This window comes from Bos taurus, chromosome 1 (genome assembly GCF_002263795.3).
Source record: "Bos taurus isolate L1 Dominette 01449 registration number 42190680 breed Hereford chromosome 1, ARS-UCD2.0, whole genome shotgun sequence".
NCBI lineage: Eukaryota > Metazoa > Chordata > Mammalia > Artiodactyla > Bovidae > Bos > Bos taurus.
Window position 1 is genome coordinate 126,294,144 of NC_037328.1, and position 26,305 is coordinate 126,320,448.

General features: G+C 36.0%; 1 protein-coding gene across 6 annotated transcripts in view; it reads right to left on the reverse strand.

Moving 5' to 3' along the window:
- Positions 1–26,305, reverse strand: part of TRPC1 (transient receptor potential cation channel subfamily C member 1) — a 62,591-nt gene extending 36,286 nt beyond the window's left edge. For 2 of the 6 annotated variants that reach the window (XM_005201845.5, NM_174476.3), the window contains exons 1-4: positions 26,100–26,305; positions 14,373–14,527; positions 7,974–8,075; positions 3,956–4,158 (exon numbers count right to left, since the gene is read on the reverse strand). In XM_005201845.5, coding sequence (XP_005201902.1) covers positions 3,956–4,158; positions 7,974–8,075; positions 14,373–14,527; positions 26,100–26,274 — 635 coding nt within the window. In that variant the 5' untranslated portion in view covers positions 26,275–26,305. The remainder of the gene's footprint in view (positions 1–3,955; positions 4,159–7,973; positions 8,076–14,372; positions 14,528–26,099) is intronic. The other 4 variants (XM_005201848.5, XM_005201847.5, XM_005201849.5 and 1 more) reach the window with 3 other exon arrangements.

Consider the following 26,305-nt stretch of genomic DNA (forward strand, 5'->3'; position numbering starts at 1 on the left):
GAATGGTCTCTGTTCGTTTCCAAGGCAAACCATTTAATATCACAGTAATCCAAGTCTATGCCCCAACCAGTAATGCTGAAGAAGCTGAAGTTGAATGGTTCTATGAAGACCTACAAGACCTTTTAGAACTAACACCCAAAAAAGATGCCCTTTTCATTATAGGGGACTGGAATGCAAAAGTAGGAAGTCAAGAAACACCTGGAGTAACAGGCAATTTTGGCCTTGGAATACGGAATGAAGCAGGGCAAAGACGAATAGAGTTTTGCCAAGAAAATGCACTGGTCATAACAAATACCTTCTTCCAACAACACAAGAGAAGACTCTATACATGGACATCACCAGATGGTCAACACCGAAATGCGATTGATTATATTCTTTGCAGCCAAAGATGGAGAAGGTCTATACAGTCAGCAAAAACAAGACCAGGAGCTGACTGTGGCTCAGACCATGAACTCCTTATTGCCAAATTCAGACTTAAATTGAAGAAAGTAGGGAAAACCACTCGACCATTCAGGTATGACCTAAATCAAATCCCTTATGATTATACAGTGGAAGTGAGAAATAGATTTAAGGGCCTAGATCTGATAGAGTGCCTGATGAACTATGGAATGAGGTTCGTGACATTGTACAGCAGACAGGGATCAAGACCATCCCCATAGAAAAGAAATGCAAAAAAGCAAAATGGCTGTCTGGGGAGGCCTTACAAATAGCTGTGAAAAGAAGAGAAGTGAAACGCAAAGGAGAAAAGGAAAGATATAAACGTCTGAATGCAGAGTTCCAAAGAATAGCAAGAAGAGATAAGAAAGCCTTCTTCAGCGATCAATGCAAAGAAATAGAGGAAAACAACAGAATGGGAAAGACTAGGGATCTCTTCAAGAAAATCAGAGATACCAAAGGAACATTTCATGCAAAGATGGGCTCGATAAAGGACAGAAATGGTATGGACCTAACAGAAGCAGAAGATATTAAGAAGAGATGGCAAGAATACACAGAAGAACTGTACAAAAAAGATCTTCACAACCCAGATAATCACGATGGTGTGATCACTCACCTAGAGCCAGACATCCTGGAATGTGAAGTCAAGTGGGCCTTAGAAAGCATCACTACGAACAAAGCTAGTGCAGGTGATAGAATTCCTGTTGAGCTATTTCAAATCCTGGAAGATGATGCTGTGAAAGTGCTGCACTCAATATGCCAGCAAATGTGGAAAACTCAGCAGTGGCCACAGGACTGGAAAAGGTCAGTTTTCATTCCAATCCCAAAGAAAGGTAATGCCAAAGAATGCTCAAACTACCGCACAATTGCACTCATCTCACACGCTAGTAAAGTAATGCTCAAAATTCTCCAAGCCAGGCTTCAGCAATATGTGAACCGTGAACTTCCTGATGTTGAAGCTGGTTTTAGAAAAGGCAGAGGAACCAGAGATCAAATTGCCAACATCCGCTGGATCATGGAAAAAGCAAGAGAGTTCCAGAAAAGCATCTATTTCTGCTTTATTGACTATGCCAAAGCCTTTGTGTGGATCACAATAAACTGTGGAAAATTCTGAAAGAGATGGGAATACCAGACCACCTGACCTGCCTCTTGAGAAATCTCTTTGCAGGTCAGGAAGCAACAGTTAGAACTGGACATGGAACAACAGACTGGTTCCAAATAGGAAAAGGAGTTTGTCAAGGCTGTATATTGTCACCCTGTTTATTTAACTTATATGCGGAGTACATCATGAGAAACGCTGGACTGGAAGAAACACAAGCTGGAATCAAGATTGCCGGGAGAAATATCAATAACCTCAGATATGCAGATGACACCACCCTTATGGCAGAAAGTGAAGAGGAACTAAAAAGCCTCTTGATGAAAGTGAAAGTGGAAAGTGAAAAAGTTGGCTTAAAGCTCAACATTGAGAAAACAGAAGATCATGGCATCCGGTCCCATCACTTCATGGGAAATAGATGGGGAAACACTGGAAACAGTGTTAGACTTTATTTTTCTGGGCTCCAAAATCACTGCAGATGGTGACTGAAGCCATGAAATTAAAAGACGCTTAATCCTTGGAAGGAAAGTTATGACCAACCTAGACAGCATATTCAAAAGCAGAGACATTCCTTTGCCAACAAAGGTTCGTCTAGTCAAGGCTATGGTTTTTCCTGTGGTCATGTATGGATGTGAGAGTTGGACTGTGAAGAAGGCTGAGCGCCGAAGAATTGATGCTTTTGAACTGTGGTGTTGGAGAAGACTCTTCAGAGTCCCTTGGACTGCAAGGAGATCCAACCAGTTCATTCTGAAGGAGATCAGCCCTGGGATTTCTTTGGGAGGAATGATGCTAAAGCTGAAACTCCAGTACTTTGGCCACCTCATGCGAAGAGTTGACTCATTGGAAAAGACTCTGATGCTGGGAGGGACTGGGGACAAGAGGAGAAAGGGACGACAGAGGATGAGATGGCTGGATGGCATCACTGACTTGATGGACGTTGAGTCTCAGTGAACTCCAGGAGTTGGTGATGGACAGGGAGGCCTGGGGTACTGCGATTCATGGGGTTGCAAAGAGTCGGACACGACTGAGCGACTGATCTGATCTGATCTGATCTGAGTCATTTTAAAACTAAAAAGTTAGATAAATTGCCATAGCTGGGCTTCCCTGGTGGCTCAGTGGCAACGGATCTGCCTGCCCATGCAAGGGACGGGGTTAATTCCCTGATCCAAGAAGATCTATATGCCATGGAGCAACTAAGCCTGTGCACCACAACTACTGAGCCTGTTGCTCTAGAACCTGCGAACCTGTGAGTAGTAACTACTGCACCCACATGCCGAAACTCCTGGAGCCTGACTGCCCTAGAGCCCATGCTCCATGAGAGAAGCCACCACAGTGAGAAGCCTGTGCACTAGAGAGTAGCCCCTGCTCCCCGCAACTAAGAGAAAATCCACGTGCAGCAACGAGGACCCAGCACAGTCAAAAACAAATAAATAAAATTATTTTTAAAATGGTTTTTAAAATTGCCATAACTACCAACCAGATCTTATCAAAGAGAAACATAGATCTCATTGGAAAATAGACTTGGAAATAGAAAAAATTTTCAGTACAATCTCTGCAAGTAAACATTAAATCGATTCCCAGTAGACTTTTCCAATTTATGGATTTGTGACTATCTGTTGATCCACCAAAGATCTGTTCTTAAGGAGAGGAATGAGGTAAGGTAGATGGCGCACAGCTTTAAAGCTAATTTCACACATACTGTACAAGAAGACTTAACTAGAAAACAGTGACAACAGATGACATGGGACTTCCAACCATATTTTCTGTAGTAAATGCTTTACCTGACACTATGTTAACTACATCTGACCACTGTAAAGATAATATATACATAAAGGCTATGCTGAAAATGAGATTTTCAAGTCTAGCCCAAAACCACACACGTTATACCACATGCACATGTGTGATCTTGCTCAACCTGTCCAGGAAGAGATACTTTCTTGAGTTCATTCACCCCTCAGTTGTTAATACTTTTGACTGGGGAGAATGGGAAGAGAAAAAGACTTAAATATTGTGTGAGAGGGGACAAAGAGGCATAACAGGCTGAATATTTAGATAGGTAACAGTATTTATTTACTTATAAATAAGATAAGAAGTAGTTATCTTCATCCCTTCCACTACTTGCAAATTCTTTTAGATTAATAAACCCTACTTCTAAAAAGCAAATAGTGACCCTATCTCTGACCAGCAGAATTATGAGATAAACCTTATTCATAATCTGAAAAGTTTTCCTGCTTATTCATCATTTAGTAAACATTTCTTTAAAATACAGAATTCATTGTATTAAGCAAAGGAGCTAGAAGTTTAGCTTTCATTATTCACTGCAATACCAGATTTCTTAAAAGTCTAAACAGAACAACGATAAAAACTATATTGACATATACCTTACTGCATCACACATCTTAATTTAAATCTTAATTTTCTGACCTGGAATGTCGGAGGCTGTCCTTTTTGTTTTTTGCAGAACACAATGTACATTCACAGCCAACTGCATGGGGCTTAGGTAGAGATACATCCTGTTTTAACAGCATTGTAAGAATCTCATAGTTGTTACGATGAGCAGCTAAAATGACAGGTGCAACATCCATAGTTGTTGAATACTCAGGATTCTGAATTCTCTCCATTAGTTTCTGAAAAATATTTATATAAACATCCAAAAGTTCTTACTTGTGACATCAAAAAAGCATTTATCTAAAAAATGTAATGAACAAAAGACACAAAGAATATAAAAATTATTTTGAGAAATATAATCACATTTTACTAGGATTAAATCTTTTTTGAAACTTCAAAACAACTTTAGTTAGTAAATGCAGTATAATCATGACAGACAAAATCTTCACTAGAAATATTCATATAGCCAGAGTTTTGTTTTCCTAACAAAGAAGAAGTGTGGATATCTGGAGAAATACTTTAGGAAAAAGCGTTTCATTTTCACAAGATTATGGCAACATGCATGACAAGGATAAAGAACAAGAATTTTAGAGAGAGAATATAATGGAAAAACAGAAGTGTTAAAAATAGGCAAAGTATAAAGGCATGAGAAAAAAATGTTTAAATCCACCTCTACGACAAAACCTTGCCACATTGATAGCAATGAAGTTACTTGTAAAGAATAAGAAAATAGGAGGCACTCTTCATTTTGTATAATTCTCTACATATTTTCAAACACCACTTATACTTCCTGTTACAAATGCACAAAAACACTAACAATCACAGCTCCTGGAACCACTAGGCAGTTTGTATTTATTATCTCATTTAATCCCCACAATAGCCTGCAAAATTAAGCATTATAATCTCCATGAAGAAACTGAGGCTCAGAGAAGTGAATGTGCCCGAGCTATACAACAGAGTGGCAAAGTGCAGATAGAACCCAGGTGTCTGGTCCTCTGGAGCCCGAGCTCCTTTCACTACATGGGCTCATGCCTGGTGACTGCATAACATGAGGAAAGAAACATCAGTAAATAAAGAGCCAGGTAAAGTAAATAAGGTTGACTATATTATGACTATTGTATATTCTTTCTAATACTTATCACTTTTTCACAGCTGTTTTCCTGTGAGCTGTTTGATTCCATAGTATAAGCTCATCAAGTTCACAGTTAATTTTTGTAATTTTTACTAACATTGCAATAGTACACACATTATAAAAAACCTGAAAAATATACAAAAGCCGAAATAAAAATACCCAGTTTCTATAGTATTTGTTTTTAATCCTTTTGCCACCACACCTGCTTTTAAGGGCAACTTCAAGGAAGCTATAACAAAGACTCTTCTGGAAAAAAAACCTTTTGTACAGAATTTTGCATGCAATTTAAGGAAGTTCATAGATTTTACGTTCAAGGTATTTTATTTTGCTACTATAAATAATACTATCACAAACATCTTTATGAATACAGCTTTTTCAAACTTTAGGATTATCTCATTAACATAGAACCCTTGAAATGGAATTATAGGTCTAAAGGCCATGAACAATTTTGAAGCTTTGATACGTATTATCAAGACCTTTTAATAGTTTATATTACTAATAACACAGGAATGTACCCACACTCTAAGATTTACTCACCAGCACTGGGCATGATCATTCCCAATTTATGAGCGAAAAAACTATCACGAATATTAATTTACTTTTGATTACTGGTAAATTTTATTATTTTCTGACATTCTTATTTTTTTCCTTTTATGAATAGTTTGTTTATATACTTCCCTTCTATTTATTGGGGTCTTCAAATTAATGAATTTATTTAAAAATTACAGAGAAATCTATAAAAATTTACTCCATTTCCCCTAATTACAAAAGAAGAAGTTATAAAGAGGAGGAAGTCATATTTAATCTCTTACGAAAAAAATGGTCCTTATTTTTCCCATGAAACATACTTAACTATGTGAAAAACAGATGATTAAAATCCCTAATTTCATTGCACAAAATATAATCTACATACTATAAAAAAGAAACCTGTATTTGAAAGTCAAAATTTATCAAAAGACAATTTTGATAAGCCAAGAATATAGAATGAATTCACTGAGATGACAAATTTAAAAAGTATATAAAAATACTTGACATTGCCTGTCTAGAGGTAATCAACCTGTTAAAAAGTGATCTTGCTGTCACTAGAAGTATTCAAAGCAAAGGCTGGATAGCCTTTTTTGTTAGAGACACTGAAAAAGTGTTCTCTTACTGAGTAGGTGAGGACTGCCTGGCCTTATAACTCAAGATTCGACTGGCAGTGGTAATGGTGATGAAATAATATCAATCAGTTGCTCCAATATCCTGGAACTCTACACTCAACCTCCTCAAGGGAGTAAATGGGTTAAGAGGTTAGGAGGTTGAACAGGTAGGGATACCAAAATATACTATAACTGGAGGACAGGTGACAGAAAATTGAATAGGATTCTAGACATTTCTGATCTTTTGAACAGGAACTATACTATTAGCTCTTTTTTCTCTACACTGTTGGTTGCTTGCTACCACTTAAAATTAGCTGGAACTATCCTTGGGAGAAAATTATGCTTACACAAATTTTGTCATAGTTTAAATGAGGGAAAATTATTTCAGTTAATATAAAGTATTCAATTTAGGGGAGCTTCTCATCTTTCTCAGAGAATGGCAGATCATTTGCAATGAATTTATAATTCTTTCTTAAACAATATTTTTCTTCTGATTATAGCCAGTTTACAACACTCCCAGAAATTATTTTTACTGATTATTTCACTATATCCTCACCAATAATGAATGTTATAACTGTTACATTTTGATACATACACAGAAAATATCTCATTTTTACAGTAGAATTTATTGCATTAATGACTATCTTCTTAATCACAAAAGCAATAAAGAAAACAATATCCTTAATTTGGTAATGTGATGACTGCTGTTAGGTAACATTTTGCTATATTTCCATAGAATTCCTTTTCTATGCATATTTTTAACCTCAGATAATACTATATATACAGTTTACTATTCTCATTTTTTACCATTCTGTCCCAATGTTAGAATGTTAGGTGTTCCTAATTATTCCTTTAAAAATACTATTTTAATATACAGGTAGTTATTTATATTCAAATCTATTTTGGGATGTTTAAATTATGTCACATGGTTTTTTCATTGCTACAAATAAGATTACAAGTAACATTTTTGTCTACATTTCTGACCATTTCCTTGACAAATTCCTAGAGGAGGAAGTGATAGTTTAAAGAATATGAACATATTTCTTGTTACTGATACTTCCTGCCAAACCACTTTTCAAACTACCTTCCCTTCCAGTGGTGTATGAGACTATACTACTCCTTTGCTATCAATGGTTAGTACTTTTTAAACAATCTTTGCTATCTGATAAGCAAACATTTGCATTTCATATTTAATTATTAGTAAGATTATCATTTTGCACTTTGAGATTTTTCCACATCTTTTACTGATTTTTAAGTTTTTCATCAATTCATCCAATATTAAGATTATGAATTTGAGATATATGCTAAAAATATCTTTTGAAAGTTACCCATCTGCTTAATTTTTCCTGAGGTCTTGATTTCAGAAGTTTAACTTCTATACAAACAAAGGCTGTGCTACTGTGATTTTTGTTCAAAGTCCTTCCCTCTCAAACAGTTAAATATTCACCTACATTTTCTTCCAGTTTTATGGTTTCATTGTTTATATTTAAATCTTAAATCCAACTGGAAACTGATCTATATTTTCAACTTAGCCTGTAGAATGTTCCAAACTAAAAATACTGGATTGCATCAACAAAATTCTAGAAATATCACGAATTTTAAGGTTTCCTGAGAGCAATATTAGTTATTCTTGCAAATGTCTACTTAAAGTAATATTTTTACAGAGTAAAAAAAAAATCTATTTCTATAAAACGAAGTAAATTGGAGGGGAAGAAAAAATGGCAATGGGGCAGATCTATTTTGGTTTAAAAATTCAAATTAATAAATATTTAAGAGTACTAACTACTATAGTTGGTCTTGATGATCGTTTTGGTCGATGATTAAGTAGTATATCAACAGCTCCCACTACTTCAGAGTCGATTGCCACCAAAAGTGCATCTGCGGACTTTAAAAAAAAAAAAAGTTAAAAATGAAAATGGAGGGAAAAAGGTAAACTATTTTTACTAATTCATAAAGAAAACTATTTTTTTTAATTTAAACTGTATTATATACAGTAATACTGAATTTTTAAAAATTTAGACTATCCAAACAGAACATTTGCTTGCCTTAGCCATACTTCTGTGTACCACAACACACACATTTTTATTCTGGTTTCACTGCTTGAGCTGATCAAATAATGAATGCTTGATAGTGGGGTTTATTAATGACACAGGGCTGATATAGGTAGTATTTAAAGTTGATATGTTATTTTTTCCAAGATGTTTATTTACTCTTGAACACTGGATCAAAAGAATCCTAACATTCCAAATCTATAAAAGAAATTGCCAAGAAAAATTACTACAAGCAAAGGATATAATCAATACAACCATGAAGTTAGGGGACAATGGAAAATAAAAGCAGGAGGAGCTGCTGTTCTCGTCTTTAAAGCACATATGGCTGACTGAAATTGTGTAAATCATGACATTAATATTAGCAATCTTTTTCCTTTTTTGGCCTTGCTGCACTGCTTGTGCTTTCTTAGTACCCTGACGAGGGATTGAACCCAGGCCACGGCAGTGAAAGCTCTGAGTCTTAACGAATGGACAGCCAGGAAATTCCCAATATTAGCAATTTTACCAAGTAAAAATCACAAAGAATTTTCTCTGAGGAATCAATGTCCTCAGAGACAAAGAGAAGTGACTTTACAGTTTGACTCCCAAACTATAGCTCATTTTGAAACTCCAACTCTGATAGGAGGAAAAAAGTAAATACAAGCGGAGTAAATGGAGACTTTTCAGCTTCTCAGTGTAACAAAACCTTCAGTCCTATTATGGTACTTAGCAACTGAGATCAGGTTTTCGGTTTCATTTTGTTTGGCTTAAGGAAAACCATAAAGGCAGAAACAAAAAGCGGGGATAAGTAACAATTTAATCTAAGAAAACACTGATTATTTTCAGTATATACATTTTTAAACTATTATAATCTTTAATAACTATTTAAATCAACATTATCTCCCATAAAAGTGAAACTGTATCAGATCTTTAATCTTTGTAGCTGAAAAGAATAAAGCTTTCATCCACTTTATCTAGATGTTAAAAATAGGACTAAAAATGGCAGACTTTATCTGGATGTCTAAGAATAGGACTAAGCACCCCAAGGAATCGGATGGGGCCACATTCAACCATTAGGAACTGCCTGTGTATTCCCATAGGAAAAACTCCTCACCATCACGGGAAATTTAATTCATTATTTTATCCCTTAAAACTTTAAGGTTTCACTGAGCTGTAGCCTATTCTTTAAAATCTAGCACTATTATTATTCTGCTTTGCATACATTTCTAACTTCAGTTTGGTACTTGGTCAAGTGAAACAAACAAAAAGAACCATGTGTTCATTTCTACGAAACAGTTCACTTATGATTTTTAATTTTAACCTATAAAGCTAGCTAACTATAGTAATGCCACTGCTCTCAAAGTCCAAACACCAAGCAATACCAATCATCTGAAACATCATCGTGAATTCAGCTGTACATTTCTTCCCAAACCATACTGAGCTGTCACAAACTAACTTTATGGGCATTATTCCTTAGAAGGACCTGCCTCAACCACACTGACTTAAGAGTTGTCTATAAATTACAGACATCTGGCTTTCCCAAGTACCCTTCCAGTCTTTATTGAATAAGAGAACAGCTAGATTAAAATCAACAAAGAAGGGAGGAAGGACAAAAAATTGCTAAAAGTTGATCACTGAGAAGATAAAATATCAGCATACCAAAACCACTATCAATTCAAAGCAGTCTGAAACCATTTGATGTAAGCAAAAACATATCAATAATTTCAGACTACAAGAAGCAAATAAAATGATTATACTCTTGATGAGTCCCACTTATGATGCTAAAGTTAAATTATATTCAGATACACTATTTAGTAAAGAATAAAGAAAGATTCATGTTAAATCTTTCAAAGCTTAAAAGGATAAGCTTCAGGTAGAGAAATACTTATTTACATAAAAAAAGTCAAGTAAATAACGAGTTGCCATTGACATGTTCTATACAAATGCTGTTACTTGATATATAAAAAGGTAGTTCTGAAGGGGAAAAATTATTTTTAAAATATCTATATGTACACAAAATGTCCTCATAAGTTTTGTTTCCCAATTTCTTACAGATATTTGACTATTCTTTATTAAATCTGCTTAGTACATATTTATTATGTATTAATGGAGTTACTCCCTTCTCATCTCAGACTTTGTCAACAATTCCCATACTCTTTCCTCTAAGCTCAGATTCTCATAAATTATCTATTTCCTTACCAACAATAAAATTTCCACCTTGGTATTCTATTTACTGCTCTTGTCTTCCACAGGACCCTGGTCCTTCATTCGCAGAAATACCAAATCCTAGCCCCTACCTCCCAAAACATGAAATACTTCCTCACTCTTTGCTGACTTGACTTCATCCTCTCTCTTGAGCAAGACAAGGTCCCTGCTATCAAGCAGCTTATTTGGTGGGAGAAGTTGTCGTTGTTTAGCTCTTTGCGACCCAATGGACTGCAGCCTGCCAGCTCCTCTGTCCATGGAATTTCCCAGGCAAGAATGGAGTGGGTTACCATTCCCTTCTCCAGGGGATCTTCCTGACCCAGGAATCGAACCTGAGTCTTCTGCATTGCAGGCAGATTCTTTACCACTAAGCCACCTGGGAAGCCCATCTTTCTCTTACCACTCAAGTTTTCTTTCTCTCATTCTGCCAGACTTCTAAAACTCATGCGTGTCATTTTCTCTAATTCTACTGATGCCAGAGATTCAAAATCCAATGGCCTTTCCTATCATTTTCCTGATTTTTAACCAACTAAGAAAACTGTTTTTTTGTTTTTTCACAACGGTCCATGATCCTAACTCCTTTAATGAAATCCTCTCCTTCTAAAGACGTTTATTAATGTAGATGCTCCCTGAGAGCATCAGGGAATCAGCTCTAGTTGTTTGCTCTTCTCTGTGATTTCATCCATTCTCACGGTGTCGGATCATCCTCATGCCCATGACTGCTGTATTTCTCCAGCCCAACCTCTCCCTAGAGATGTAAGCTTTCCATTGAAAACTTCCTGATAGCCCCAAAATAAACAAGGCTAAAACCAGAATTCACAGTTCTCTGCCCCAAGTTTGACCTAGCTTTGTAACTTCCTGTTTTCCTTTCATCATTCTCCCAGTAACCCATGTTTATGATTTTCAGATCATCTTGGACTCTTTCTCAATCCTCCCTTCCAAAGTTAAATACTCACTAAGTTCTATCAATTCTTCCTTCACAATATCTCTTACATTTGCCATTATTTTTCCCCTATTCTCATAGCCACTATTCCGGTTCAGACTTTAACCTCTTCTTATCTGGATTACTATAAAAACTGCTCACCCAAGCTGTTTATAGCCTTCCCCATTTCCTGTTTTTTTAATCTATACACAGCCACTAGATTAGTTTTCCTAAAATACCACTGTATACATCACATCCTTTCTCAAAAATCTTGTAATGATCCCATTATTTATCACATAAAACCCAAATTCCTTAGACCGGCATTCAGGCCCTTTTCATCAGTTTTTAGTTATTTTTCCAGATATTTCCACTACCATCCAACCCAAATATCTTGTTCAAAAAGCCTAAGTCAAGTCACTGTCTCAAGAACACATATTGTACTTATCTTTGTTTATATCCTTCTCTATATCCTGTTCCCCTCCTATCTATTAAATACATATTTTTTACAGTTGTTTTAAGTAATAGTGTAAAAGAATGGACTCTGGCAGTCAGAACCTGAGTTCAAATTCCAGATCTGGCATTTATGGAATAAGTTTGGGCATGTTACTGAAGCTTTCTGTACCTCGGTTTCCTCCTCTATAAAACAGGGATAATAGTAGTACCTAACTCATAGGGCTTTTGTAGGGATTAAGAAGTGACTATATTTGCAATTATTAATATCTCAAGGCTTGAGCTCAATTGACACTTCCATGAAAGCTTTCTTGATAGTGCCAATCCACAGTGATCTCTTTCCTATGTTTCCAAAACACTTATGGTAAACCACTAAAGTTTAAGAATAAAACAGGGCTTCTCAATAGTGGCACTACTGACATTTTGGACCAGATCAATCTTTGTTGTGGGGGCTGTCCTGTTCACCATAGGATCATTAATAGCATCGCTACCTTCTACCCACCAGAGGCCAGGTACAAACCCACCCCTTAACTGCAAAACCAAAATGTTCCCAGATATTGCCAAATGTCCCTGAGGGACAAAATTGTCCAGTTGAGAGTCACTAGTATGACACAAGATAAAATACATGAGAGCACTTTATAACCCCTAAGCAATATACAAGGATCAATTATCATTACCACTCAGCACGTAGGAAATATACTTTTCTATTAATTGATTTAAAATTCATTGTTCAATTCATTTTAACATACTTTTGTACAGAACTCATGTTTTACTTATTCATTTCCACAAAGACACCCAACCAAAGGTTTTGGACATTTGTTGACTGAGAAATAAGACACAGGTAACCCAGGACAGGACACGGTGAACTAGAAAGAGCATGGGATTTGCGGACAGAAGAATTGGTTCAAATCTGAGCTCTTATTTATTTTAGAATTTTGGGCAATACATTACAGTCTATGAGCCTCAGTTTTCTGCTCTATAAAATATAACATCTATATAGGCTGGCTATGACATTCAAATATGTTCAGGTATCTGAAAGAACCATGTAAATTACAGAAATTTTATATACAGACATATATAAAAAGAAAATGATTATTGTACCATAATACCTCTTGTATATGGAATCATCAGAGACTTCCCTTGTAACCTTATTTTCTAGGTAACTGAAGCTTATGCTTTTAAGTATTTAACTTTAAAATTTAAACAATTTTGACAGAATTTTTCTGCTTTCAGAAGTACTATATATATTCCTCTTTCTTCTCAAGCAATATATACTGAACGTAACTTAATTTTCCCTTACTGACTCTGGGCTATTGTTATAAACATTAATTACCACTCGAACATACAGTTCCCTTAGAGATTATCAGGTATGTTAGGCTGTTGATCTCCTTAAACAGAGTCAGAGGTACTGTGCCTAACTTTGTTCCACTGTAGCCTCATGCCTCTTCTGTTGCTCCCATAATTCTCTATGGATTAGAAAACTAAGTAAGTTTGTTAAAAGTGTAATCTAAAATGAGAAAAAATAGAGTTGAGAGAAGATTCCAGATAAGTTCATAAATGGGAAACCTCATCACATCTAATCTGGCTGATCAGGGGTATTTTTTACTTATTTTCTGGTTCTTGGTGGTATTCTGGATAAATGAAATTTCTGGAAAAGCAATTTTTTTCTACTTAAACATGTATATACAGAGAGGATACCACATGTTGTAATACATATATATATAATATTTATAATAGAAATGTATATAGAACTAACCTATTTTTTTTTAATCTATGAGTACTTCCTGATATCACTCTTTAAAAAGGCTCATTAATTTAAAGCAATAACATAGCAAATGCTCAAACTATTTGAAAGGAAAAAAAAGAGCCAGAATTCAAATGCAAAGTCCCATGATAAGCAAAACAAAAAGGAAGGAAAATAACATTAAATTCCTTCACATCTCTGAACTAAATTCTTTCAAGATACACATGCCTACTTTTTTACCTGAACTTCTATGAAGATAAGCAAGAAAGGTCAATATTTTCCAATTTAAAAAATCTCATTCACATTTAGTTATAAGTAAACACTAAATTTCAGACAAAAAGAAAAATTTAATTAAACTTAGGAGAAAATCAAAGTCAAATTGAAAATTGCTTTGTATGTGAGAAGTACTTTGTTCTTATGCTTGTAAGTTATATGGGCCACAGAAATACCTGTTCCTCTGATACTTCCAGAATACTTCTACTATTTTTAGATATATAAGATAAATAGTAATAAGTAATAAAAACAAAGTCATCTTTAATAAGTCATAATAATTTACCTCTGTTGGATGTTTTAAAACATATAAGATGAGGAGGAGTGATAATTGGGGGAAAAAATCAAGTCAAAATATTATATTTTTTAAAAAGGCTTTTTTTGGTTTGTTTTTAAATTTTTAGTAGCTCAAAACAAAAGGTGAAAGAGAAAAGAAAAACAGAAAGCAAGAAGGAAAAAAAGAAAGGAAGGAAGAGAGGAAGAAAACTAGAGAGAAAGGACAGAACATGGCATATCTAACAGTACTTAAAAGCTACTGGATAAAATTATCTAGCCTTGTACCTGACAACCGTAGTCCAAAAGAAGCTGCAGTATATCCAAGTTTTCGTTTTCAATAGTTATGGTAACAGCATTTCTCCCAAGCACATCTACGCAATTTATGTTCAAGTCACCTGAACTGTTTTCCTCCAAAATCTTTTTAACCATATAATAGTCACCTAAATAACAATACACAAACATAATTTAATATCCATGACACATTAAATAAGAACAACTATAAAGAAAACTTAGCTTGATGATTTAAAAGATTAAAAAACCTAAACTCATTTTTGTATATGGAACTATGCAAAGAAAATGTGAACATTTCCTTGCTGAAAACTTATACCCTGATTAAAAAATGATATGTACATCAGCAACAAACAGAAAAAATAGAAAAATTTTAAATGTACAGTTTAAAATATAAGTTGTTTAAAATGCAAAACTGATTGATGATAAGGAGAAAAACTTTTAGAAGATATTTATAATAATAAAGAATGTCTAAAAGTACAGACTGAGTGCTAGAAAAATAAGATAGAAAGGATTTAAGTTTTATATCTCAAATACATACACACATTTAATTGTTAAATGGTTAAAAACAAGATCTAGTAATAAATGGAGGCTGTTATGAAGAGGTTTACTTTGGAAAAGCAGTGAATGTATATATGCACATTAAGAGGGAGAGATGCCCGAAATTACTAGTCTCCTCCCCACTCTACCAACACACACACACACACACACACATCTCATTAATGAAGCTGTTTAGGTTACATGATGGGATATTCAGCTCACAGAACTCTAAAGCAGGACTATGATTAATGCTCGTAGAGGCCAATGTCAGACTATTTCAAAATGAAATCTGACCTGTCAGGATTATGCAGATTAGCTTCTGCCTCACTCTACCCCACATCAAAACAGCTAATGAATGGGGGAAAATGAGAATAATTATGGAGTAATCATTTTCACAGAGGGCCCACTATACTTGTCTGCTAACCAGCTGGTGCAGTAAGTAAAAGGGGAAAAAATCAAAAGAGAAATGCTAATTAAATGGAGAAAAAAAGCTAAGTGGGTTTTGCTTTATTTCATCTTGCTTTTTAAACATAAGATGAATAAACCATTTAAAGTGACTTGCAAATATAGCTGTTCCTTGTCAGTCTATGAATAAGAAACAGGAAGAGAACAATCAGAGTGGAAACCAGAAGGAAAAAGAAATGAATGATTTCATGATACAGAAAGAGAAATTCTAAAACTGGACTGAGTGAATAACAAAGAAAAGTAACAGATTTTTTTTTTTTTTTTTGGTTAACATTTCAAATTACACTATTATTTTTAACCAGTGACTTTTAAGTCCTCATTTTTGGAAGGTGTTGAATGGTAGTTTTCTTGGTGTATTCCTTAGTTCCCTCAAGAAAACCAGTCAGAAAAAGAAATTATTTCCTCAAAGCACTATTAATTTATATTTAAATACTAACGCTCCATGGCAAAAACTTAAAACTTATCACTTTGCAAAGTGAAGTTCTGAATCACAAGTTGAACCAATAGTGAACATGCAGATAGATCAGTGAAAATTTATCACTAATCCTAGAAAATAACTTTAAAACCTTATTTCAGGTGAATTTATTTCAGTGTCTTAGTTGTAGGAGAATGCTACCCATAAAAACTCTGGCTCTATTTTCTTTGATTTCATGATGTGCCTAGGTGAGGAACATTTTTTTTCTTTATCCTTGGGACTCATTTCTGAATCTGACTCTGCCCTTCATTAATATGCAATATTTCAGCCATTTGTTCTTAAAATATTGCTTCATTTCCATATTATTCTTTCTCCTATTGGAACTCCTTTAGGTATTATGTTAGATCATCCTATTCCAAATTCTGTGTCTCTAAAGGTATATTTTTCTTCTTTCTTCCTCTCTTTTCTGCTTCAGGATAAATTCTTCACATTTCTCTTCAAGTCCTTTATTCCTCCTTTAACTGTTTCTGCTGATTTCTCCATTCATTATTTTTTTTACTGACTATATTTTTTATTTCTCTAAGCTTTATTGGATTCCTTTCTGAATCTTTTGATCTACTTTATGTTTTCATTATTTTAAGCTTTTTGTCATTTAAACACTTATTTTATGGTCTCTATATGACAACTGGGCTTCCCTGGTGGCTCAGTGATAAAGAAATCCCCTGCCAATACAGGAGACATGGGTTCAATCTCTCAGTCGAGAAGATCCCCTGGAGAAGGAAATGGCAACCTATTCCAGTATTCTTGCCTGGAAAATCTCATGGACAGAGGAGCCTGGCAGACTACAGTCCATGGGTTGCAGAAGACTCAGACATGACTTAGTGCTTAAATAACAACAAAACACAATAATTATCTGAGGGCCTTATGGATTTAACCCTATTCATTGTGTCATCTGTGATAATGAAATTTTCAATTGGGTACTGCAAACTCAACTTCATGTGGTTTAACTTTGGGAACCTAGACAGCCTAGTTTGAAAGCTTGCCCCACCAAGGATGTATGTGTTCACTTCTTCCAAATAACTCAGAGGTTCTGCTACACCACGAATCTTTTTTTATATTAATTTCTCAGTTTAGGTTTTCCCAGATCAAGAAGTTAATATTAATTTAAATTCCAAGCCAACAAGAGGCAGGAACAGTTACAAATCTTTAGGGAAATCGTATTTAAAAGCTTCTTTGTAGTCTCCCTTTGCTGATGGATGGGTTCTTTTCCTCATCTACCCCTTTGCTAGAAGTATATAGTCCTTTATGGATCCTGGTTTCATGCTTGCATGCTGTTCCAACTCTCCACTTTGTACAAACTCAAGGCTTTGTAACTTACTTCCACATGGGCATTAAAAGTCTAATCCCAACAACGTGCAGACCATTAACTCTTGCTCCCACCCACAGAGCAGTCAAATGTCTGCTTACACACTCCTCTGTTTTTCAGTCTTTTCTTTATGCTTGAATTTTCCTTACTTTCTTGAAAGCTCAGTTATTCATTTAAATGGACGTTTGTTATATTTTATCTAAAATTTCTATGTGATTTGAATCAAAAGGGTCTTCAAATTATTTAGTCAGCAATACTGTTAAGAGACAGAAAAGCATAAAGAACTATATAAATATAATTCTTACAAAATTTTATAAATTTCATGTATAACAAATGATCAAAAACAACTGCTACACATTTAAAAGTTTGAATTACTGTTTAAAAAGTAATTTGTATTGCAAATTCAGAATCTACGGCTTTATGGTTTCAAAGACTATTTCCATTACAGTTAGGGGGCTATACAAGGAAAATATAAATAAAATTCATAATAAAAATTTTATTAAAATTTCCACCCTGCCACAGCTGACACACTCACGCAAAAAAACAACCACAAACAATAGTCACAGAACCAATAAGAGACCTAGAGTGGTTCCTAAGCATTCTACTTAAGTTTAAATTTGCAAGCCATTTAAAACAATGTACTGTATTCAGAAAGCCCAAAACAGTCTTAATATTTATAATGGGTGTATATGTGAAAAGAGGTTAGTAAATTTTAAATACATAGCAAGAAGCTAGTTATAGAGAAGGATTACAAGTAAAAATGTCTTATGGGTCAGGCAAACGTAGAAATGTTTTTCATTTTACGCTAAAGTTGCTTTTGAAAGTTACATACATCTTTTCGAATATTACATACAGCAGGAAATGCAACATGATCCATTTACTTTTTTGGCTAGATGGCTGTCTTTATTCAGTGAAGGAAAAAGAAACTTTCAATCAATTCCACCAGTAAACAAACTCAACAGCAAAACTTCTCGGTCCTGTCTCCAAAATGTTTCCCATACTTATCTACTTGTACCCATGCACATACACTGCTACCTTCAGTCCAGGACACCATCATCTCTCTCCTGGACTCTGCACCTACCTCTTCACTGATATGGCTACCTAAACTCTACTACCGGGGTCAACAAACTTTTTCTCTAAAGGGCCATATGGTAAATATTTAGGCTTTGTGGGCCATACTATCCCCGATGTAAATACTCAACCCTGTTCTTGCTGCACAAAAGTGACCATAAACCATATGTACACAATGAGCTTCAATATGTTCTAATAAAAATTCATTTATGGACACTCAAGTTTAAATTTCATATTATCTTCACATTATGAAATATATTCTTCTTTTGACTTATTCCTGACCATTTGAAATGTATGTAAAAACCATTCTTTGCTCACAGGCTTTACAGAGACAGGTGGTGGCTGGATTTGGCCTGTGGGCCCACCTCTAACCTGGCATCAGCCCTTTAATCCACTCTGCACTCAGCAGCCAGAGTGATCATATGAAAATCAGGTTTTTAATCCTCAAGACTTTTAATCACACTTTAGTAAGTTCTATAATCTTTACTGTGGCTTACTAAGCCCTATGGGACCTAGGGCTTGCTACCATTCTGAATTTACCTAGGAGCCACTCTCTCTCTCACCATGATCTTTTTACAACCAGAGTTTTCCAAACTGCAGGTTGCAACCCATTTGCAGTCACGAAATCAATACAGCAAGTCCTAACCAACAATTTTAAAAAATGAAATCGTATATAAAAATACCAGGGTAATTCCATAGATCCTTAGCAAAAATTTTCCCTGACCACCTTGATATATTCACCCTGGCCAACTTGAGAAGGACTTCCCTGGTAGTTCAGACGGTAAAGCCTCTGCCTACAATGCAGGAGACCTGGGTTCAATCCCTAGGCCAGGAAGATCTCCTGGAAAAGGAAATGGCAACGCACTCCAGTACTCTTGCCTGGAAAATCCTATGGACAGAGGAGCCTGGTAGGCTACAGTCCATGGGGTCACCAAGAGTTGGACATGACTGAGTGACTTCACTTTCACTTTCTTTCAATTTGAGACAGTGGAGAAATGTCATAGTATCAATGAAGAACTGGTGGCATCTCATTTTATTTTCTGGCATATGACGATAAATTTCAAAATCACTGAAATGGGAGCACTCATGTTGGTCAGTTTAATTTTATAGTAACCAAATTTTCAGTTAGTTGTGAAGTATGGGATGATATATGTCAAAAAATCTGTTTTCAAACCAAGTTTCTATAACTTTTTGATTATGGCACATGTGACATTCTAGTTGAACTATATTAATGATGCTTAAAACAGATTTTATTTATTAAGAGGAAAAAATAATGAGATAAAAAATACAGTGCCAAGATCAAATTCAATTGTTGGCTCTAGAAATATAAGTAGTAACAATACTGATCAAAATGTTAACTCCACAGCAAACTTCAAATTAGTTTGAACCAAATTCTTTAAAAAAAGACAAAAACTACATGTAAGACTTTTAGAGTGAAAATGATTTAAAAATGTAGCTTTATCAAACATGCAAAAGCCCGTATTTATCATAGACCCCTAATGGATTTCCATTCACATTGCTGTGAATGAAATCTCCAAAATTAGATACTCAGAAGCATGGTATACTGACCTGTCCATAATACTCTGAATATTTCTGTAATAAGACAATTATTACTGTAATTTCTCATTTATATCTGTTAATGAAGACAATTAGTGATAATGAATATCACCTGGCAAAAGAGCAAAGCTGAAATGCTTCAGGAAAATATTATATTAATAGTATAGAAGGTAATGGTGTGGTTTTTTTTTTTAGAGGAAATTAGTTTATAAATTTAAAACCGCTAATATATTTTTGGATCTATTAGAAGCAATGTTTACTTTGTAATTACAGTCTGGAATATGATTTGAGACGCAATTCACAGTGATGTTACAAGTACTGTAAAACTTTGTTAATATCAGGTATATAGTATTACAGTTTCATAAATGATTTATTGTGTTGCTTAAATTTAATCTCACATACATTTAAATTATACATATTTATAGAACTGAAAAAGTACACTAATGATCAATATAAATGGAGCTACAAAAATATAAAAGGACTAGTAATGTAGCAACAAATATGACCAGAAAACAAACATGAGTTTGTTTGTTTTTTAACAGAAACTAATATTAATAACAGTGCTGATCACCATTTTATAGGTCACAAAGTTTGGGCATCCAAAGAAATTCCACTGAATTTCACAACTATAGGATATGGTATTGGATAACCCCACATATTAGTCCTGATAATTTGTTTATGTTTTTAAAAGTCACTACTTAATCACCTTTTAGTGATAGCTTTTGAACTCATTACATATTAAATTACTAATCCTAGAATTTAAACTTCTTAGTATCAATATATCTGTATGAAGTCAGTATATGAAGTCAATTATAAGGAAGATATTTAAAATACTGGAAGCAGGGAAGAAGAGGAATTATTCCTAGGTTGCAACAATATCCATGCAATAAAACCTAATCTTTTAACATCCTCCCCGAAGTTTATAATATACTAGGTAAAGGGGTTTGGCTTGGGTTACATTTGTTTAGCTTCCCAGATAAAAGACTGACTGTATACTAAGAATATCCCATCTTCCAAATCATAAATAGGCCATGTAGTTAAATTGAGCACTTGTTTCTTCCCGTGAGACAGATTAGGCCCAAACATACTTTTTTTCCTTACTGCTCCTCACAAGAGAGCATCTTCATTACACAAGAAGCTACTAAAAAGATAGGGATGTAGTCAGTTATTTCTTGATAAACCACCTTTACAGTGCCTTAACAAAATTAACTTGATAAATATTATACATTCAGATGATGAATTGTAGAAAAGAGCAGCAAATTAAAAATGAAATAAAGAAATAAGGAAACTTGTGAAATCACTACAAAGAAATACTAGCAGTACAGAACTAAGAAGTAGCTGGCTGCTCGATGATCAGTCTGTTATACAATATCCACAAGATAACTGAACCATACGGCATGCCACCACTGGTGATTTGAAAAACTCTCTTGTCCAAAATACTTACACTAATGACATTTGTGAAATGTTTGTAGAATTGTGTCTATAGTACCCTCTTTACCTCTCCTTGCTGCAAAGTTTTCTCCCGTCACACCACATACCTCTTTACATTAGGTGTCCCTTGTCAACATAAGTTCTCGGCAGTTCCCAGTACTCTGCACTTTTTCTTCCCACTGCCATCCTCTCCAAGCCCAAACACTTCAAAGTCTCTTTTCAAACAGCTTCTTTAAAAGTCCCACTAAATACATTAAGTAAAAGTGCTATTAAACAGCAGCTTGATATTACTTCTCCTGGAAATGTTACCCATTTTAAAAGCATGCTGAAACAAAGGCAAGCAAAATTTAAGTGTAATCCAGGCATCAAAGCATGCTCCATACAATGCAACAAATCATACCACAAAGGTGACACAAGACTCTAGATTATTAAGCCCAAGAATAAGGGTGAAATTCGATTCTTTCCATCCCTCCCCTGACTCCTAAATGCTGAAATTCAAAGGCCTCCTGACATTAATTGCAAATCAAATTTCCTGAAAATGCTCTTCATGAAAAGCTGACAGGGAATGAATCCAGACTGAGTCCTTTCATCATTTTCTTTTTCTGCACTAGAACTGATGACCGATAATCAGCAAATTAAAGGATTTATACTAAAGCCACCATCTACTCAAGTTTCTTTCAAAGAGCGTATGTAGCTTGCTGCTGCTGCTAAGTCGCTTCAGTCGTGTCCGACTCTGTGCGCCCCCAAAGACGGCAGCCCACCAGGCTCCCCCGTCCCTGGGATTCTCCAGGTAAGAACACTGAAGTGGGTTGCCATTTCCTTCTCCAATGCATGAAAGTGAAAAGTGAAAGCGAAGTCGCTCAGTCATGTCTGACTCTTCTCGACCCCATGGACTGCAGTCCACCAGGCTCCTCCATCCATGGGATTTTCCAGGCAAGAGTACTGGAGTGGGGTGCCATTGCCTTCTCCAGCTTAGGTGCTCCCTAAATAAAGGTATTAATCTTTTCTCCAGCCCAAAGGCCTGAAGTAAACCACTGTCTCCCACAAATAAAAGCAGCTCATTACTACACTTAACTCTAAATGAGAAAGGAAAAAGACAATGGGTGCTAAGAATCACTGCTTGATACTTCATAAAATAACACATGTATGCTGCTGCTGCTGCTAAGTCGCTTCAGTCGTGTCCGACTCTGTGCGACCCCAGAGACGACAGCGCACCAGGCTCCCCCGTCCCTGGGATTCTCCAGGCAAAAACACTGGAGTGGGTTGCCATTTCCTTCTCCACATGTATAGCCGCTCTTATTTCAACTAACCTTTACCTCTAAACTACAGCATTCTATGTCTAAAAAGAACATGCGTACTCAGAATTTTACTAGGTGGTTGGGGCAGACTTTACAAAAACTGGCACAGGAATATTCTATTTACTTTTTCTTCTAAATTTTTCAGAAAGACAAGAACCAATGTAACCTTTGAGATGATTCTGACACACTTTCAAGATCAGCAACAGCCACTATTAAGTGGCCACTACCTAGACAGCATATTCAAAAGCTGAGACATTACTTTCCCAACAAAGGTCCGTCTAGTCAAGGCTATGGTTTTTCCAGTGGTCATGTATGGATGTGAGAGTTGGACTGTGAAGAAAGCTGAGCGCCGAAGAATTGATGCTTTTGGACTGTGGTGTTGGAGAAGACTCTTGAGAGTCCCTTGGACTGCAAGGAGATCCAATCAGTCCATCCTAAAGGAGACCAGTCCTGGGTGTTCTTTCGAAGGACTGATGCTAAAGCTGAAACTCCAGTACTTTGGCCACCTCATGCGAAGAGCTGACTCATTGGAAAAGATTCCGATGCTGGGAGGGATTGGGGGCAGGAGGGGAAGGGGACTACAGAGGATGAGATGGCTGGATGGCATCACCGACTCAATGGACATGAGTTTGAGTAAACTCCGGGAGTTGGTGATGGACAGGGAGGCCTGGCATGCTGCGATTCATGGGGTCGCAAAGAGTTGGACACGACTGAGCAACTGAACTGAACTGAACCTGGATCAGCACTTGCCTAGATCTATAGAACTAATTTACATAAAAGCCAGCTATATACACTATAAAATCAAACTGTAAAATCATTTTTATTTCCTATTTTTTTCCTTTATTCCTTAATCTGTACACAATTTTCAAAGAGCCACCCACCTAACGATAGATTAACACTGCATCTTCACAATTTCTGCTTTAGGAATTCTCAAGTGGAATACATTATGAACATTTTACACACATAGAGAAAAACTGCTAAATGAAAAAGGATGAGAAACACAGATCATCTATAGCAAATTTGCTCTCATCCTTTTTTACTTTTACTGGACAAATATAATCCATGGAAAGCTCAGTTAAAAAAAGAGTCATAGAGAGCAAGTTTAATTTCCAACAAGTAACTTCCAAATATGGATGTGTCTTTTCTATCACAAATGATTTTCATTCATTCAACTACAACTACATCAATAAAACTCAGTAGTTTAAAGAGTACAGACTCAAAATAGATCCTAGTTCTACTACTTCCTAACTAATGTAACCTTGGGCAAAGTAATTATAAAGTTTTGCTAAGCCTCATTTTCCTCATTTGGAAAACAGGGGTAACAACATATCTGGCTCACGGGGTTGTGAGGATTAAATGAAATCATCTATGAAAAGCATATGACTCTACCCAGAAAGCTGTCTGAGTAAACGTTTGCCATTTGGCTTGATGAAAGCTCCAAAGTAATAGTGAAAACCATAGCTACTTTAGGAAATTTTTCACTTTTAGATTTGGTTTGGGTAACCCTGAAAAAGGTTTAACTATTAGTGAATATAAACAAACAAAAAAAAAACCTGCTATAATTCAAATTTAAATTTATTTTTTAGCATAAATGTATATCATAAGTACATGTAAGAAATAAGCCATTTTTCAAAATCTAACCCAAGAATTCATTTCAACATACCTGAAACAAAAAGTACCTATTTCATCTCACTTGTTAAAATTCTTTTTAATTTACATGTGAGAGAAAAAGCATACATATTTACTTTTCACCCTACCTCCAAAAGCCAAATCTCTCCAAGGATCTTACTGATGTTATAAAAAGGAAACTAACAAAGAATACCAAGGCTATTTCAAATGGCATGACTGGACAGGCTACAAAGCTATCATACATTAAAACACTTGAGATATGTCATGCAATAATCCTAAATATACACACCATACAAGTATTTACTCAAGCTATGTTCCATTATGACATTCCTCTGTCCTCAGTTTGACAAGAATATTAAATTGCCTCTCTTGACATAATCTCTGTTTGCTTTAAAATAACCGTTGCTCAGTAAGCTGGGGTAGAAAGAAGTAGCAGCCACTTAGTAATTCTAGTATAAACACAATCTGTTCCCCACCCTCCACCCCGAGTTTTTTTTTTCCCCTCTGAGAGAAATTTTAAAGGAAGAGAATTCAGACTATCTACTCCAAAATACTAAAAATTTTACATAATCCACAGACAGTGACATTTATGAGGTTGTATGTTTCTTTACATTTTCAAGACTACTCCAAACTGTGTCCATGGTGGACTTCCACATATGCTTTCATCATATAATTTAATACTATTACATAAAAGCATAAAAGTTACTCACGATGGACACAGGTAGACTTTGCTTATACTTAAATGTGTTTTCAAAAAGTTGTGTAAATAAAATCCTATCTCAAAAACAGTTACAGGAGTTAAGGAGGCTGTCATTTATTTAAAAAACACAGAGACCAAAAAATCCTCTGTAATCTTTTCACAAGGTAAGTTGCCCTTTGGGTTTATGTTTTGGAAGTTTGCATGATCCTAAACATTTTTCCTAAGTAAGCATGGCCATTGGAAGCCAAGCTGAATAAATTTACAAAGAAAAGTTAGAACGCTTTTTTACATGTAGGAAATAAAAGCAGTCTTCGGGCAATGAATTTCCCATTCTTTTTATTATATTCATCAATAGAGAGATGAACGCTTAAGTGAAGAGACGTTATTATGGCCATAAAACTGATCGATTTCCAGATTAAAGAAAAAGAAGAAACACATTAAATATATTCCAAATCTTTGCCCTGTAATTATTTTGTTCGTTGCTGTTTGGTCGTGAAGTCCTGTCCGACTCTTTTACGACCCCAAATTATTTTGTACTACCTGTATTTCCCGAAGAAGGAAGAACAATAAACCTTTCTCTCCTATAAAAAGCATGAACAAAGCTGTTCCGTAAATTTGGAGAAACTTTGGAACTTAGAATTTTCGGTAAAGCCCTGTCTTTATGTCCACCTAGGATACTAAAATACCTAATCCCATCCAACAATCACAGAACACTAGGTGGCTGGAGTTAAATAATACAAGTAACGTTAAAAAAGAAAGAAAGAAAGAAAGAAAACAAAAAACAACTGAAAGCCCATAAGCAAGAGAAACCCCCCAAGCAAGGACATGGGATTTTAGGACTGAAAAGTCCCAAACTAGACAAAACCTCTGGGCTTCCGTAAAGAACTGAAACCCCAAAGGGGAGATCAGGAGACCCAGGTGGGCAGTAGCGGAGCTGAGGCTGAAACCCTAGCAGCGTCTCGGCTCCCACGACGCTACCTCAACTCCGGACCCCACGAAAGGAGACCAAGGGCAGAGCCGCCGCCCCCAGGCGCGGGGCTCCGAGGGCGGCACCCGCGGCTGCTCCCGCCCTTCAGCTCCGCACACCCGAGGCAGAGGCGGTGCCCGGCGGCCCCAGTGATGCAGCGGGCGCGGCGGGAACAGACGCTCGGCGCGAGAGCAAGAGGGAATGCCCCAAGTTGAGGCCGGGAAGAGGGTGAGGGGTGTGGAAGGCAGGAGCATCCAAAAGCGGAGAAAGGGGCCTCGCTCTCACCCTTGTCGCACGCCAGCAAGAAAAGCTTCTCATTCAGGGTGTTCTCCTCCTTCACTTCCCGCACATCCTTCAGCGCCATCACCTCGTTTGGCGACGAAGAGGAGGATGGGGAAGAAGGCAGGGAGGAGGAGGAGGCGCCCGAGAGGTCCGTGCTCGGGTACAGGGCCGCCATCATCGCGGCCCATGAAGGGGGCAGGCCAGGGGAC